Source organism: Neophocaena asiaeorientalis, unplaced genomic scaffold, assembly GCF_003031525.2.
Source record: "Neophocaena asiaeorientalis asiaeorientalis breed wild unplaced genomic scaffold, Neophocaena_asiaeorientalis_V1.1 scaffold59, whole genome shotgun sequence".
Taxonomy (NCBI): Eukaryota; Metazoa; Chordata; class Mammalia; order Artiodactyla; family Phocoenidae; genus Neophocaena; species Neophocaena asiaeorientalis.
The window spans coordinates 543142-558404 of NW_020174268.1; the positions used below are offsets into that span (position 1 = coordinate 543142).

A 15263-nucleotide genomic window follows, 5' to 3' on the forward strand; every position below is an offset into this window, starting at 1 on the left:
TTTCAGGGAGAGAGCAAGGGAGGGAGGGCGAAAGGAAGGAAGGGGAGCCAGGGGTGGGAGTGGAAGAGGCAGGCTCGGCCGGGGCTGATTGGCTCCCGGGGCCAGCCCTCCCGAAGCGGTTTATAAGAGTTGGGGCGGCCGGCACCCTCCTCGCTCGCCCGCGCGCCCCAGGAGCAGCGCCCGGCTCTGAGCGCCCCTACGTCGAGGCCCGCCTGGCCGCGCGCCGGCTCTGCGCTGCCTTTGCACTTGGCCGCCGGCAGAACAGTCCCGGAGGGAGGCGAGCGCCGGAGCGAGGCGGGCCGAGCGCCATGCGCCGCGCCAGCCGAGACTACACCAAGTACCTGCGCGCCTCCGAGGAGATGGGCAGCGGCGGCTCCGGCGCCCCGCACGAGGGCGCCCTGCACGCCCCGCCGCCGCCGCCGCCCGCGCAGCCCGCCCCGCACCATTCCGCCGCCGCCTCCCGCTCCACGTTCGTGGCCCTGCTGGGGCTGGGGCTGGGCCAGGTCGCGTGCAGCGTCGCCCTGTTCCTTTACTTCCGAGCGCAGGTGAGTGCTCGCCTCCCAGGGGCGCGCGGGCGGGGCGCACCCGCCTTCATCCTCCAGCACTTTGCAGGCGACGGAGTCTAGTTCCCCGGCTTGACTCCCCAGAGCTTGCATATCTGGAGAGGGGAAAGTGACCCTAAAAAGGGAGCGTCCGGCTGGGGGACAGCCAGGCGCGGGACCCGGAGCGCTGGCCTCTGGTCCTCGCGCACGCACCCGGCCCCCTGCGCGCCGAAGCTGAGCTCGCCAGGCCTGGTGCGTTTGAATTTCCCCCGGCGAGACCGCATTGGCCGCTCACCTCTTCGGGAAACGACTGCACACTTTTCTCTGCTTCCACCTCCCACTTGAAGCAAAGAATGAACTTAGGTCCACTCAGGAAAAACAATTGAGCGCCTACCGTTGGGAATCGACCCTTTCCCTTCCCACCCACCCCCGGGAGGATTTGGGGTCCTGGGGTTGGTTGTATTGCACCGCGCAGTGCGTGCGCTGCCGGCAGCCGCTGGAGCCCCGGGGGGCGATTCCCAAGTCGCCAGATGGACCGAAAGACATTGCGCGGCCAGAGAAGCCTGGTCTTAGGACCCGGGCTCCGCTCGCGCGGAGTGAGAGAAGAAAGAAGGGCCCTCGTGCCTTCCCACTAAGTGGGCGGAGGAAGGAAGCAAAGTGTGTGTGGAGGTGTTCTCTCCCCCGGCACAGCCTAGCGACAATCTAGCAAGTAACCAGCTTTTCAAAGGTGAGGAAGCCGGTTAGGAACGGCAGAGAGATAGTAGAAAGGAAGGGGTAAATTTGTTATGCTTTCTGGTGGTTTATGCTCTTGTGTTTTCTTGGAAATTGCAGTGCAGTTGGTTGGATTCATTCAAGTATTCTTGTCTGGTGCTGTGAACTCTTTCTCAAAGGAAGTGGGGGGCTGACTGTGGTTTGTTTTTTTTTTTTTTGGGAAAAGAGACTTGGGTTTGGACTTCATTGGTTTTCAGATTCAAAGGTGATTACTAAACCAAATTGAACGCATCAGAACAAGGCATTGCCTGGGCTGTATGGGATTTGGACGTGTGCCAGGGTCTTGAACTCCGTTACTTGTCATCATAGGCTTTTTGTTAAATATTCAGTATCCACTAATTTGCATTTTATAGAACTAGTTTATCTACTAAAAGGTAGACATACTATGTGCAGTGCTTTAGAAAATTTGTATTTGTATGTTAATAAAAATAATCTTTTCCTATTGAGAGGAAGTTTTTCTAAAAATACAACTTTCAGGTGGTTTACTTGCAATATAGATTACACAAATCTGGATGAAAGTGATGAAACATTTTTCTTTCATTGGAGTATCCTGCGGCCAAGAATGAGTGATTTATCCGTTTTCTCATCCAGCATGTGGTCCTGTCCCCCTCCTCCCCCTGCCCCGCCCCACCATTTAATGTCTGTATATTGAGTGCCTGCACTGCACATGCCACTCTTAAATGGTATGGAATATGAATTAAGAATCGTTTATTCAACATACAATGTGCACGTACTGTGTGCATTGCGATGCCAGGTAATGAAGGGGCCTATAACAAAAGACTTTAAATTCTTAGTCCAATAAGAGAGAAGCATTCAGAAAAGGGACAGAAGATTCAGTAGTTCTCTTTTATCTTTTCTAACAATCTGGGGTTATGGCATTTTCATAGCAGTGGTAGTGAAGTGAGTATTCAGCACTGAAAGAGCAGTAGGGAATGAATGAGTTCTAGGGACCAGGGACAGCTTAGGTGGGCAGGAACCATGGAAATCGGCGTGACCGTCTAGGAAAGAATGACCTGTTGGGCTGTTGAAGAAAGTGTTCAGCTTCTTTGTAGGGATTCTCAATATTAATGGCCTGGTGGGCTGAGGATTCTAGCTTTCTGATGATCATCTAGCAATCTTGATGTCACATGGATAGAAAATTTTCAGATGGAGAATTTAATGTCATCGAATTTCTGGGTACAGTTTTCCTAAATGCCATGAAGATTGGGCTTCTCCAAGACTTATGCAAATATATATTAACCATTACTCTGAACCCAACTGTGTATTACATTTTTAAAAGGTCATCTCCTTCAGTTAAGAAGTAATATTAGGAGGAATGTTTTCATAGGAGGATACTCCACTAGATGTGGTTACGTTTTCCTGAGTACGGTATCTACAGTTAATACTGAAAGGGGTCCTAATCATTTAGAGATACATTCGGAAGTAGTTACAAATGAAATAAGATATTTGGAATTCGTTGCAAAATAATAGGTGGGGAGCCTGGGGAACAGGGAAGTGGTTGCTTATAGATGAAACAAGATTGGCCATGCACTGGTAATTGCTGAAGCTCGGTGATGGGTACCTGGAGGTTCTACAAGTCTACAATTCTTTCCACTTTTACATATGCTGGAAGCCTTCTTTCAAAGTTCTAGTTGAGAGAGTAGATTCAGTTTGACCTGACACTGATTTAACATTTTCACTTATATCAGCTTCCTTGGTTTAGAACTTGGTACCAAATAAGAGATAGTTTTTTGATTTCCACTAAATTTGTGGGTCAACTACTTGGGGCTTCTGAATGTGTTTGAACTAGAATGAAATCATCTAATATCAGGTAATATGTTTGCAGTTAACAGTTAAAAAAAAAAGAAAAGAAGAGGAGCCGGTTTTATTGTTTTTGTTTAAAGATGGGAGGGGGGAGCCATGCAAATCCTCAAGAAAAAACAATTCAATTTAGTTTTAAATGCATTTAGAAAAATGCCCCCAAATAATGTAAAAATTACAGTGACAAAAAATTTTCCCCCGCTCCACTCATGTTTGAATAGCTAAATGTGAATCAGCCTCCTGAATGTTTGTAGATGGCTTGTGCCTAGATTAAGAAAAAAAAAAAAAAGAAATACTAGATCCAGTGTAGATTAGCTTTTCCCCTACCAACCTTGCCAAAGAAAAAAGCATGTGGCTTGTGCTATATATTTACCACATAGTATTCATACTTTGGTTTACAAAGAAAAAAAAACCCTTACAAAAAGTTGCTTTTAAAATTTATGTGCCCTTTTTTTTTTAAGCATCCATATAACCATATTCAAAGTTTAGAGCTTAGCTACAAGATAAGCTTTTCAGGAAACTCAATCTCTGTCCCCTTTTAACCCCTTCCGCCAAACCCCCAATATGTACACCAACCTCCCTGGGCTGTTACCCAAACAGGAGAACCGGAAATCTGATGTGGAGGTGTGTAGGCTGCCTGCTTGAAAAAAACAGAAAACAAAGTAGCACAAATGTCTAGCATCCTGCCTCATTTAACCCTACAGATGATTAAGTTTCAAGGAAGTTTTTTTTTTTTTAAAGATTGAGTTCCTTTCACATGAACTACATCATCTGATCACTGTATTTTTGAAGTCCAGTTTAAATCAGATATTCAAGATCCACTTAATATTTTCAGTCATTTCTAGGTACAATGAATTCATTTACTGTTTACTGTGATTTTTTTTTTTTTTTTTTACTGTGAATTTTGGATGAGTTTCTTCGTTCCTCTGTCGAGTGTAAGTTCCTTGAAGGTCAGGACTGCCCGTTTTGCTCACTACCTTCTTTACAGCATCCAGCCTAGGGCTTTGCATGTTGAATTTACTGAAAAAGCTTTTCAAATGATTTGCAGCACTAGAAATATACCTTTTTCTAATTTTTAATGTGTAAATGATCTCGTTAGTGGCTAAAATAGACTAAAAAGTGCAATTTTTCCATCATATAAATTTTCTATCCAGACTGCTGTGTCAGGGGATGGGTTGTTAGGGGAGAGGTTACATTTGTCCAGCCACTCGGTGAGTAATGTGGAGGGTCCAGCATCAGTCCGACGCCCTGCCCTGCAGCTCCTGCAGTGCTGAGACCACAGGAGCAGAGGCCATCATTTGCCTGTGTGTGTTGCTGGCCCTACACCCCTGCACCTCTACACCACCCTTTCTCCTGGTCTCCATCTTCAGGAAAGGAGAGCTGCAAGGGCACTGGAATAAGAAAGGCATTCGCTTGCAGGTTAAAAATAAATTTCTAAGACACATGCAACCTTATGTTCATAGCAGCACTATTCACATTAGCCAAGACATGGAAACAACCTAAATGTCCATTGACAGATGAATAGATAAAGAAGATGTGGTACATATACACAGTGGAATATTACTCAGCCATAAAAAGAATGAAATAATGCTATTTGCAGCAAAATGGATGGACCTAGAGATTATCATACTAAGTGAAGTGAGTCAGAGAAAGACAAATACCATATGATATCACTTATATGTGGAATCTAAAATATGACACAGATGAACTTATTTACGAAACAGAAATAGACTCAGACATAGAGAACAGACTTGTGGTTGCCAGGAGGGCGGGCAGGGTTGGGGAGGGATGGAGTGGGAGTTTGGGATTAGCAGATGCAAACTGTTATATATATGTATAACTGAATCACTTTTCTGTACCCTAGAAACTAATACAACATTGTAAATCAACTATACTTCAATAAAATAAATTTTAAAAAATAATAAAAATGAAACTCTAACATATGACCCTTAAATAAACAAAATAAGTGAGTATATCAAAATTAATTATGCCATACTTTCATTTGGGAAAACAATTGGTGACATTTTATATATGTTTTAGCTCTAATGTCTTTCTGAAACAGTGGTTCTTACCTGCACATTAGAAATACTTGGGGAGAGAGACTCAGTTGACCTCTCCCCTTAGGGATATTGATTAAATTGGCCATGGGTGGGACCTGGGCATGGACATATTTTTAAGAGAGAAGAGACAAAAATCTTTGCATTATATTTCTTTGCATTAAACCCTTAGCCATCATTGACCATTTCAGTAATTTTGTATTAATACTAATCGGTATTACTTGTGAAAAAATTTTAAAATTGGTGTCCAAAGAAATTTGGAGACAGTTTAATAGCAGACAATCGATATTTGTGTCTTTGGTATTTGAAAGCATTACTTCTCAAACTTTAACGTGCATCAGAATCACCTGGGATCTAGTTAGAATGCAGATTCACAGGCACTGTCTGGGGTGGCGCCTGAGCATCTGCATTTCTCACAAATTCTGGGTGAGCCTGTAACGCTGCAAGTGATTGGACTATAGTTTCCATAGCAAGGGTCGCCGGTACTGCTACTTCTGTTGATGGCACTTAGCTTGTCAGCGGGACTGGAGCTTAACCAATGTTAGGGTACCCAGGCATTTCCCCACTAATGTCACACTGTTCCTTTAGCTCAGCGGCTTTCTGGTGGTGAGCCAGCTGAGGCCTCTGCAGCATTCTTCTTTCTTGGGGTCTGAACCCAACGACTCTTCATATCAGTTGTCCAGGCTTCTCTGGTTTTTTGTGAAACATATCGGTATAAGTGAGCTTTTTCAAAAAAGTATGGAATTGAACACTTGCCTTATATAAAATCTCAGGTATTCTGATTCATACTAATTATTTTAAAGAAATAAAAAGTAAACTTGGATTGCAAATAGTTTTGCTTCCCGAGTCACACCCTGCAAAAGTGGAATGATAAAATTTGTATTAGCGGGTGTACGTTTGTTGAAAGGCTGTTATTTCATTTTGAGAATCTCAGGTATGGATAGGGTACTTTTTTAGCTTCCTTCTGACAGCTGGTTAATAAACCTGCACATCTTCTGATGACTTTCAAAAAGATGATTAAACCAGGGAATGAGAGACTTGATATTAATTGACTGGGCTTTGGTTATTGGAAACTTACATAATTTTCCCTTTTTTTCATCTAGCCTGTACCTAGTCATAAGCAAATGCACATGAAGTACCTTGAATTTTTTGAAAGAAGAGGACAATAAATTAAACCACTTAAAAATTAAACCAATTAAAACAATCAGGTAGCTAGTTACCTCTACTATGTACTTGGCAGTTGAAACCACTACAAAGGCTTGTAGGAGCCCCAGGAGGAGCTGGCAGACAATTTTAAGAAAAGAGTAATACTTGAAGAAATGCTTATGTTGGCACCTGTTTTAACCAGGGGACCAGCTAATAACGTAATGGGGGTATTTTGGGTGAGACTATCTAGTACACTACAAGAATTTTAGCATCCCCTCAGCATGTATCCATAGAGCTTGCTCACACCATGAGCCCTCCTCATCCCAGCTCACACCAAATACCACCACACACATTCTCAGGCCCCCTCTGACAGACGTACCACGCCAGGTTAAGAAAACTGATGAGAGGTTCAACGAAAAGGGAAATTATGCTTCTGGCTTTAGATTTTCTTTGGGGCTAGGAAATGGATTTCTCCCTCCCTTCTTCAGCTGATTAAAACACACATTGGGGCTTCCCTGGTGGCGCAGTGGTTGAGAGTCCGCCTGCCGATGCAGGGGACACGGGTTCGTGCCCCAGTCCGGGAAGATCCCACATGCCGCGGAGCGGCTGGGCCCGTGAGCCATGGCCGCTGAGCCTGCGCGTCCGGAGCCTGTGCTCCGCAACGGGAGAGGCCACAGCAGTGAGAGGCCTGCGTACCACAAAAAAAACCCCCCAAAAAACCACACATTGATTAAGGGAAAAGGCCAGGCAAACATGGCAACTGAACATGATGTTAATTTCACCTGATTTATATAAGTTTCATGCTTTGAACATCCAAGTGGGCTTCTTAATCCCACATAGCGTGCTGCATGGGGTGGGGACTTAAAGATAAAAGGCTGTCTCTCCCTGTACTGAACACATGTAATTTCTTTGATTCCCCTCCCCTCAGTGAGCACTTTTAAAATGTCAGACGATTTTGATAATTTCCCCATGAATCACATGTATACAGGTGTGTTGTGGATGGTAGTCAGCTACTCATAAAAATGAATTAGAAGTCAATTTTTTCACCAACTCGATGGTAATTGTATTAACTATTAGTTGTTGGGGACATAATGACTCTTGCAAGAATGAATTCTTTTGTCCTTAAGTTATACTTCATTAAATAACAGAATGATCAGTGATAACCACTCTGACGTCCTCACATTTTTCCCCCCTCAGATGGATCCTAATAGAATATCAGAAGATGACACTCACTGCATTAATAGAATTTTCAAACTCCATGAAAACACGGATTTGCAAGACACAACTCTGGAGAGTCAAGACTCAAAATTAGTACCTGATTCGTGTAAGAGAATTAAACAGGCCTTTCAAGCAGCTGTGCAAAAGGTGAGTCCACATTGAGATAAGTCAAGGGCCCTCACTGACTCTCCTAATATTGAAAATTAAAACTGGCTAAGTGCTGTTGACTTTGTTCTTTTTTATTTTAATAATTTGTAAAAGAGAATTTTTTGCGGGATTAGCAGAATTCTTTTGAAGTTGGTAGTGGTTAGTTTTGGTGACCAGCAACATTCATGCAAATATTCTTTTCTTTCCTTCCTTTCTCTCTCTTTCTTTCTTCCTTCCTTCCTTCCTTTTCTTCCTTTCTTTCTTTCCTTCTTTCTTTTTCTTTCTTCCTTCCTTCCTTCCTCCCTCCCTCCCTCTCTCTCCCTTTCTTTGTTTTTCTTTCTTCCTTCCTTCCTTCCTTCCTTTCTTTCTTTCTTTTCTTTCTTTCTTTCTTTTCTTCTCTTATTTTGGAGGAGGGATTTACATTCACACTTGGAAAGAGGACAAACATGGTTTGTGGTAGTCATTGGGTCAGTTTGCTAGTTTGAATTCCCAGCCTTAGAAGACATTCCTTTAGCTCACAGGATTCTCTGCTGGCTACTTCCTTTATATCTGGTTTTGCAATGGTAGGAACCTCTATTCCACATCTGTGGATCCAGGTCTCTGTTGAGAATAACTATAGCTGGTCCACTGTTGTCATCCGAAGTGAGGGGGGTAAAGCGCGTAGAGCAGGAATTGATGTGGTGGGTGAGATGGAAATTCTCTGTCCATTTTTCATTCTCCGGGAGAGCTGGGTGAGAAGGGAGGAGATGGGGACAGAGAAGACGGAGGACTTCTTTACACCGACAGCCTCAATTGAGAAACCCTGTAATAACTGCCTGTTTTACTTTCCCGGATAAAGTCACTTGAGAATTCTGCAGCCTCGCAATTATTTTACTTCTCCCCAAGAACCGGGTAGAATCCCGTGACTCCAGTGCATGCACATCTGTATACATTGCATACTTGCGTGCACATCTGCATGGATTCTTGCATCCGCTCATACATCCCAACGTCTAGTTTGCAACTCCCTGGGCTGTCTCTGATCATCTTAGAGTAAATACTAAAGTTCGCAAATGCCTTAAATCTAAACTAAAATTGAAATAGTTTCTTTTTTAAAGTTTCACAAATAGTAATAGCATTTTTTAAAAACAGGATATGTATTGGACATAGAAGTAGGGCGATAAAGCTCTTTTGTATAACCCTTAAAACTGATATTTGCTATATTTCAACAAATCTAAGATACCACGAATTTTCAGCTTACTTTATTTCATGCATCACAAAGAAAGAAAAAAATTTTAACTGGAGAATTAAACATGATCATTATAGATTCTCGTTGCATCAGTTTCAGAGATTCTGAAATATAAAAAGAATACATCATAGAATCAAGGAAGTACATATCGTTCTAATATCTATAAGACCTATTGCTTAAAAATATTACATTTTTGTTATAGTGTGTAGGTGCTTAGCTTTACGCAGTAGATGCATATTTTAAAATGTGCGTTTAAATTTGATCTTTTTATCTTACTTTGTAACTTCTGAGCTATAGCAACAGCAATTCCACTAGTCTAATTCATTTTTTAAAGTTCTATAACATTTTCTTTTTCTGCTTTTGCAAAAAATTAAACTACTAAAAATAAGAGAAAAATGAGTAACTTCTGACTTTTTACTATGGAAAGAAATTGGAAATTTGAATGGCTACTATACTGTATTTACCTCTGCTCACATCATCTTAATTCATATATATTTTGTGGGAAAAATTGTGGCATGTGAAGTCAGATAGACTTATGATTAAATAAATGTGATCTTGGAAAATACTTAACATTTCTTCGCTTTGGCTTCCTTATCTTTAAAAAGTGGAGCTTACAATCCCTCCATAGCAGGACTGTGGCTGATTTGAAATAAAAGATGTAGAGGACCTAAGCACAGTACTGGAAATATAGTATGCACTCATTAAATGTTTATATATTACTTTTATCACCATTATTACTAATTCATTGTCATTGTTGATGATTTAATCAAAGACATACTTTAAAAGTTTAGATAGAGCAGGTTTGATCATTTTTCTGAACATGCAATAGGACAAAACAATAGGACACTGAAGCAAGTTGCAGAAAACCACTGTGACATTTTTATCACCAGCAGTAGTAAACATGTTGATTATATACTATCCTTAGGAAACTTCTAGGACTATTTAAGATGTATAATTAATTAATTTAATTAATACAGTAAGTAATTAAACAGCCTATTCTTAAGGCATTTTAAGCTATATGTTGAAGGATAGTGTATTAGTGGAGGAGAGAAGGACATAACATTTGCAAGACCCTCAATTTAAAATTATCGTCAAAAATCCTGATCTATGTTGGGAAAAAGAGGATCTACTGAGCTATATATTATGAAATATAATACTCAATTTGCTATTGTTTTCTTATTGAAGTATGGTTGATATACAATATTATGTTAGTTTCAGGTATACAGCAAAGTGATTCAGTTTTTTTTCAGATTATATTCCATTATAGGTATTACAAAATGTTGGATAGAATTCCCTGGGCTGTACAGTAAATCCTTGTTGCTTATTCTATTTTATGTATAGTAGTTTGTATCTGTTAATCCCATACTCCTAATTTGTCCCTCCTTCCCTCCCCCTCTCCCTCTGGTAACCACAAGTTTGTTTTCTGTCTGTGAGTCTGTTTCTGTTTTTGCATATACATTCTTCTGTATTGTTTTTTAGATTTCACATGTAAATGATATATTTAAAAAAAGAATGAAATATTGCCATTTGCAGCAACATGGATGGACCTAAAGAATATTATACTTAGTGAAGTTAAGTCAGACAGAGAAAGACAAATTCTAATTCATTTTTTATTGTTTTTGTTTTATGTTTCATTTTCAGTAGTCAGTTTTTTATCCCACCTCCTAAATACTGAGTGGTCTATCTATAAACATTGACATGTACCAGAGGTAATCTGTTAGTTCAAAGCTGAACCTCTAATTAAGGTAATTCTTGTTAGGTAAATGATTGTCTCCTAATTTTCCGTTTAAATCAACCCATATTGTATATCCTTACAATGAAAAAGAGAGAAACTTTTAATTTCAATGGTGTTCTGGTTCTTAAAAATTATACTTCGGGTTTCCTCCGGAAGAATAAGTATGCAAGATTAGCCAAGATAATTTGGAAAATAAGTAATATTAAGAAGAACAGATACCATTAACATTTACCTATGAGAATGCAAAGATGGTTCATCTTCACAGGTCAAAGGAGAAAAATGTTATCATCTCATAGACACTGAGAAGGGATTGACAAAATTTTGCACTTATTTCTGATGTTTAAAATCCATTAGAAGACAGAACGAGATGGATTCTTGATGTTATCCTAAATAGCTCAAACTAAAAGCTAATGATGAAAAACAGGAGCATTTCTCTTAATATCGGGAATATACCAAAGATGCCCACTGTCCCCATGTTATTTCACATTGTTCAGAATGTGCCAGTAAATGTAATTACATATGAGAATGAAATAAAATATATAGAAGGTAGAATCTGCATGTGATATGATTGTATACTTGGGAAAATTCAAAAGAACTGAAAAGCTACAAGCAAAGTAAATCACTTTGTAAAATTTAATAGGTAGGGACTTCCCTAGTGGCACAGTGGTTAAGAATCCGCCTGCCAGTGTAGGGGACACGGATCCGGGAAGATCCCTCATGCCGCAGAGCAACTAAGCCTGTGCTCCACAACTACTGAGCCCGCAAGCCACAACTACTGAAGCCCACGTGCCTAGAGCCCGTGCTCCGCAACAAGAGAAGCCACTGCAATGAGACGCCCATGCACAGCAACGAAGAATAGCCCCAGCTCGCCTCAACTAGAGGAAGCCCGCGCACAGCAACAAAGACACAACGCAGCCAAAAATAAATAAATCTATTTATTTAAAAAAATAGTTAATAGGTAATAATCACTAGCTGCCCCATTTCAAACAATAATTAGAAAACATGAATGAAAGATTTCATTCATAATTTTTAAAAAGCCTGAAAAATTAGCTTAACAAGGAACGTACAAAGCTAGAAAACTCTATAGAGGCATTTAAAATAGGACTGGGTAATGTAAAGACGGAACTATGCAAAGCCGTACTCCATGAACGAGAACATACACCTTGGAGTAGACCTCATTTTATGTGTGTGAATGTATGTGTGTGTATAATTTAATATAATAGAAAATTATTTTGAATAAGTGAGTGTAATTTGGGTTATTCAAAAATGGGACTAGGACAGTTTGTTTGCTGTTTTTTTTAAAGTGATAGCCTTATCTCACGTCCTAAGTGAAAACAAATGCCAGATGGAGAGACGTGGCCAGTAGCTGCTCCCTGGCAGTCCTACACTTCTGCTCCCTCGGTGAACTTTCCACCGCTAACTCCCCCATCAGAACTTACTTGTTCATTGTCCCATTTCCTTTGAGCTTTCTAACTGACTGTCTAGAGAGTACGATAAGCCAGTTTATACTTAAAGATGTTGATGAACAATAATGAAAGAATTTTCACTATTTTAGGAGCTTGTTGGGGACAGTGTGCCTCATTCCTCATGAGTAACACTAATTATGAGAGATTCAGTGCCCGGGAAGCCAGAAGGAGAAAGATTTGTGGGCAGACAAGAATAGTCAACTCCTCTTATTAAAGACACACAGTTGTTTTTTTTTTTTAAGATTTTTTGATGTGGACCATTTTTCAAGTCTTTACTGAGTTTGTTACAATGTTGTTCTGTTTTATGTTTTGGTTTTTTTGGCCGTGAGGCATGTGGGATCTTAGCTCCCCGACCAGGGATCGAACCCGCACCGTCTGCACTGGAAGGCAAAGTCTTAATCACTGGACCACCAGGGAATTCCCAAGACACACGGCTTTAATTATACTAACAGACTAGTGTGACTCACAGGATGAGCAGAACTTTATTTCATTAATTTAATATTTGCTTTTGTTGTGCTATACGATTGTTACTCATGGGTAACAATATTACACACAGGTAATTCTTTTTAAGGAATAAGAAGTTGTCATAATATACCATTGTGTGTTTGGAGGTACAAGATGCCGTTTCTTCCCCCAGACGAGAGACTCTTTAGGAAGGAGACACACGTTATTCATCTTATCATTAGACTCAAGCAGTTTTATTCAGTGCACACACTGTGCTAGGCACTTCGCTATAACTTGTCCTTTAACCAAGGACTTACCCTTCTCTTACCTTGGCCAAATAATGATTTGCCAAATGTGTTATCCTTTGATGAGGATTATTGGTTAAGGTGACAGTCTACACGTCTTGTCAGAATAATCAAATTTCTCATTTCTCTTGCTGATGCTAAAAATAGGATGGATGTATCAGGCATTCATAAGTAGGTTTGTATCTTAGCTTCAGTTCTAATATAGATATTGGGTGAACCCATAAAACACAATCACTTTTGTGGCTGCAATCATTACTGAGAGATCTCTGCATCCCATGGTAACAAATGCTAGACATAAGCACAGTATCACATTCTGTGTGTGCAAAAAGTGGTGTTTACCCAGCCCGTCTTTGGTCAGACAAGTAATGCTGTTCTTTCCGCCTTTTTTGTTTGTGGCTGGGTTTTCTTGGCTTTTTTTCCCTTCAGCACAGAACTCTGAAAGCCTCTTAGTGATCCAGCCCTACCAACCACAATTTACAAAGTCTCTCATAACAGTCTGTGACAATAAAGAAAACACTAGTACAAATACGGTGTCCGATTTATAAAGCAATTCTTGCTCCAGCTTTGGCCGCCTCTCTGGCCTCTGCCAGCCTGAGGAGCAGTGCAGGGGGCTCAGGCCTGAGTAGCACTTGATCTTCAGACCTCCCGACCAGTCTCAGTGGAAAGCCATCTGTTTATACATATTTATACATCCTGAGCCCTGGGATGTTAGGATGCCTGCTTGTTGATTTCACATTACCTGTTTGTGAAAGACTTCCTGAAACTTACTTTGAAATGTATCTGAAAGGGTGATGGGGAGGAGAGAGATCAATATACAATCACACCAGTCACCTTGCTCTCCAAGGGGGGGTGTTCAGTGCCTTCAGGGTGACCTCCCTAGGATGCTGGAAGGAAGCAAGGTGATTTACATGTATCTGTATATTTTAATATTGGCTTCAAAATATTTTTGTGAATATTTTATAAGGTAGCTAATATACAGGAACGTTTTTATTTAATACTTAGATAAATAAATATGCGCGTTTGGGAGCATTAAAATTTTTTCTCTGAAGAAGCTTCACAATTAGAAATGCCTAGAGATCTTGGAACGAACCTGCAGTTCCATCAGGACGAGAACTGCAGCCACTTTGCTCACATTTGAATACATCACAGCTAATTTAGACCCAAGATTGAAGGAAAAGAACAAGTAAATGACTGATGACTTCTTGAACTCTGTAAACTCATATTTTTAAATAAACATGAGTCATTGACCAACTCACAAAGCCACTCAGAATGTTATAAGCCTGGTTCACATCTACTGGATGTCTCACCAATGTTATAATTGATAATTATTAATATTATAGCCTGAAGCAATAATGCCTCCATATAATCATACTACAGGTTAATTTTTGTTGAAATTTCTGTTCATCTGGACTTCTTGCTTTAATCATGTTTTGCCCAGGTCTATTTGCCTCTTCATAGCTTATAAACTATATAGAGGCAGGTTTACAATGTGAACCAAAAACACAGCTCTGGCTTCTTATATGTTTTTGTAAAACTCTCTTATTTCATCCCAGAATATGAAAAGCCAATGGTGATGATGACTACCAGTAAGCTATGTTGTTAGCATATTCTTGACTAACCATTTCCTGGAGTCAGTAAGTCTCTGAGCCTCCAAAGATTTACTGGAAAATGGGGAGTAAGACCAGAGCCATAATCACTGAACCATTAATTCTTACCTGGAACTCTTGTTTTATTCCCTGGGAATCAGTGCATAGTTGGCCTTATCTCCTGCAGGATTCCCAATATAAATGAAACTATCTCCTGGTACTGAGAATGACGTACCCAAAGACTCACAGCCCTTCGATCCTCAGTCATATACTCACTGTTATTTCATATAGTCTATGCTGCCCTAACAAAGAGACTCATCACTCATTGGACAAAATAAGATAGAAGTTTTTTCTCTCGTGTGCAATAACCCGGAGGTGGCAGTTCAGGGCTGGCAGGAAGGCACCTCCATCCTCAACAGGTACCTTCCATCTCTGGATCCAAATTGGTTTCTCCATATATTGTCATCTCCAGACAGAGGAAAGGGAGAAAGAAAAAGTCAAGGCGGTACCTGGAAGTTGAGGCGTCAGTCATTTCTAGTAGCATCTTATTGGCTGGAACTTATTCATAAAATGACACATGGATGTCATGTCAAAGTAGGCTACACATTGTAGTCTCTAGCGGGGCAACCATTTGCACCAAAGCTTGAGGAAAGGGGTTGCCTATAACTAACTGGAGAGAGGAGAGGATGGATTCTAGGGGGACAATAAGTGGTCTCCAGTACTCATTAAACCCTATTAAGGCAGGAAAGTGGATTTTCTAAAAGTTAAAGTACTTTAAGATTATTTAGATTCCAGAAGAGAGAGAAATTTGAAGGTAGATT

General features: G+C 40.6%; 1 protein-coding gene across 1 annotated transcript in view; it reads left to right on the top strand.

The window, feature by feature from the left end:
* Nucleotides 1-308: 308 nt before the first annotated feature.
* TNFSF11 (TNF superfamily member 11) overlaps nt 309-15263 on the top strand; it is a 34162-nt gene continuing 19207 nt past the window's right edge. The window contains exons 1-2 of the mRNA XM_024755562.1: nt 309-545; nt 7514-7681. Of these exons, the coding sequence (XP_024611330.1) occupies nt 309-545; nt 7514-7681 (405 nt within the window). The remainder of the gene's footprint in view (nt 546-7513; nt 7682-15263) is intronic.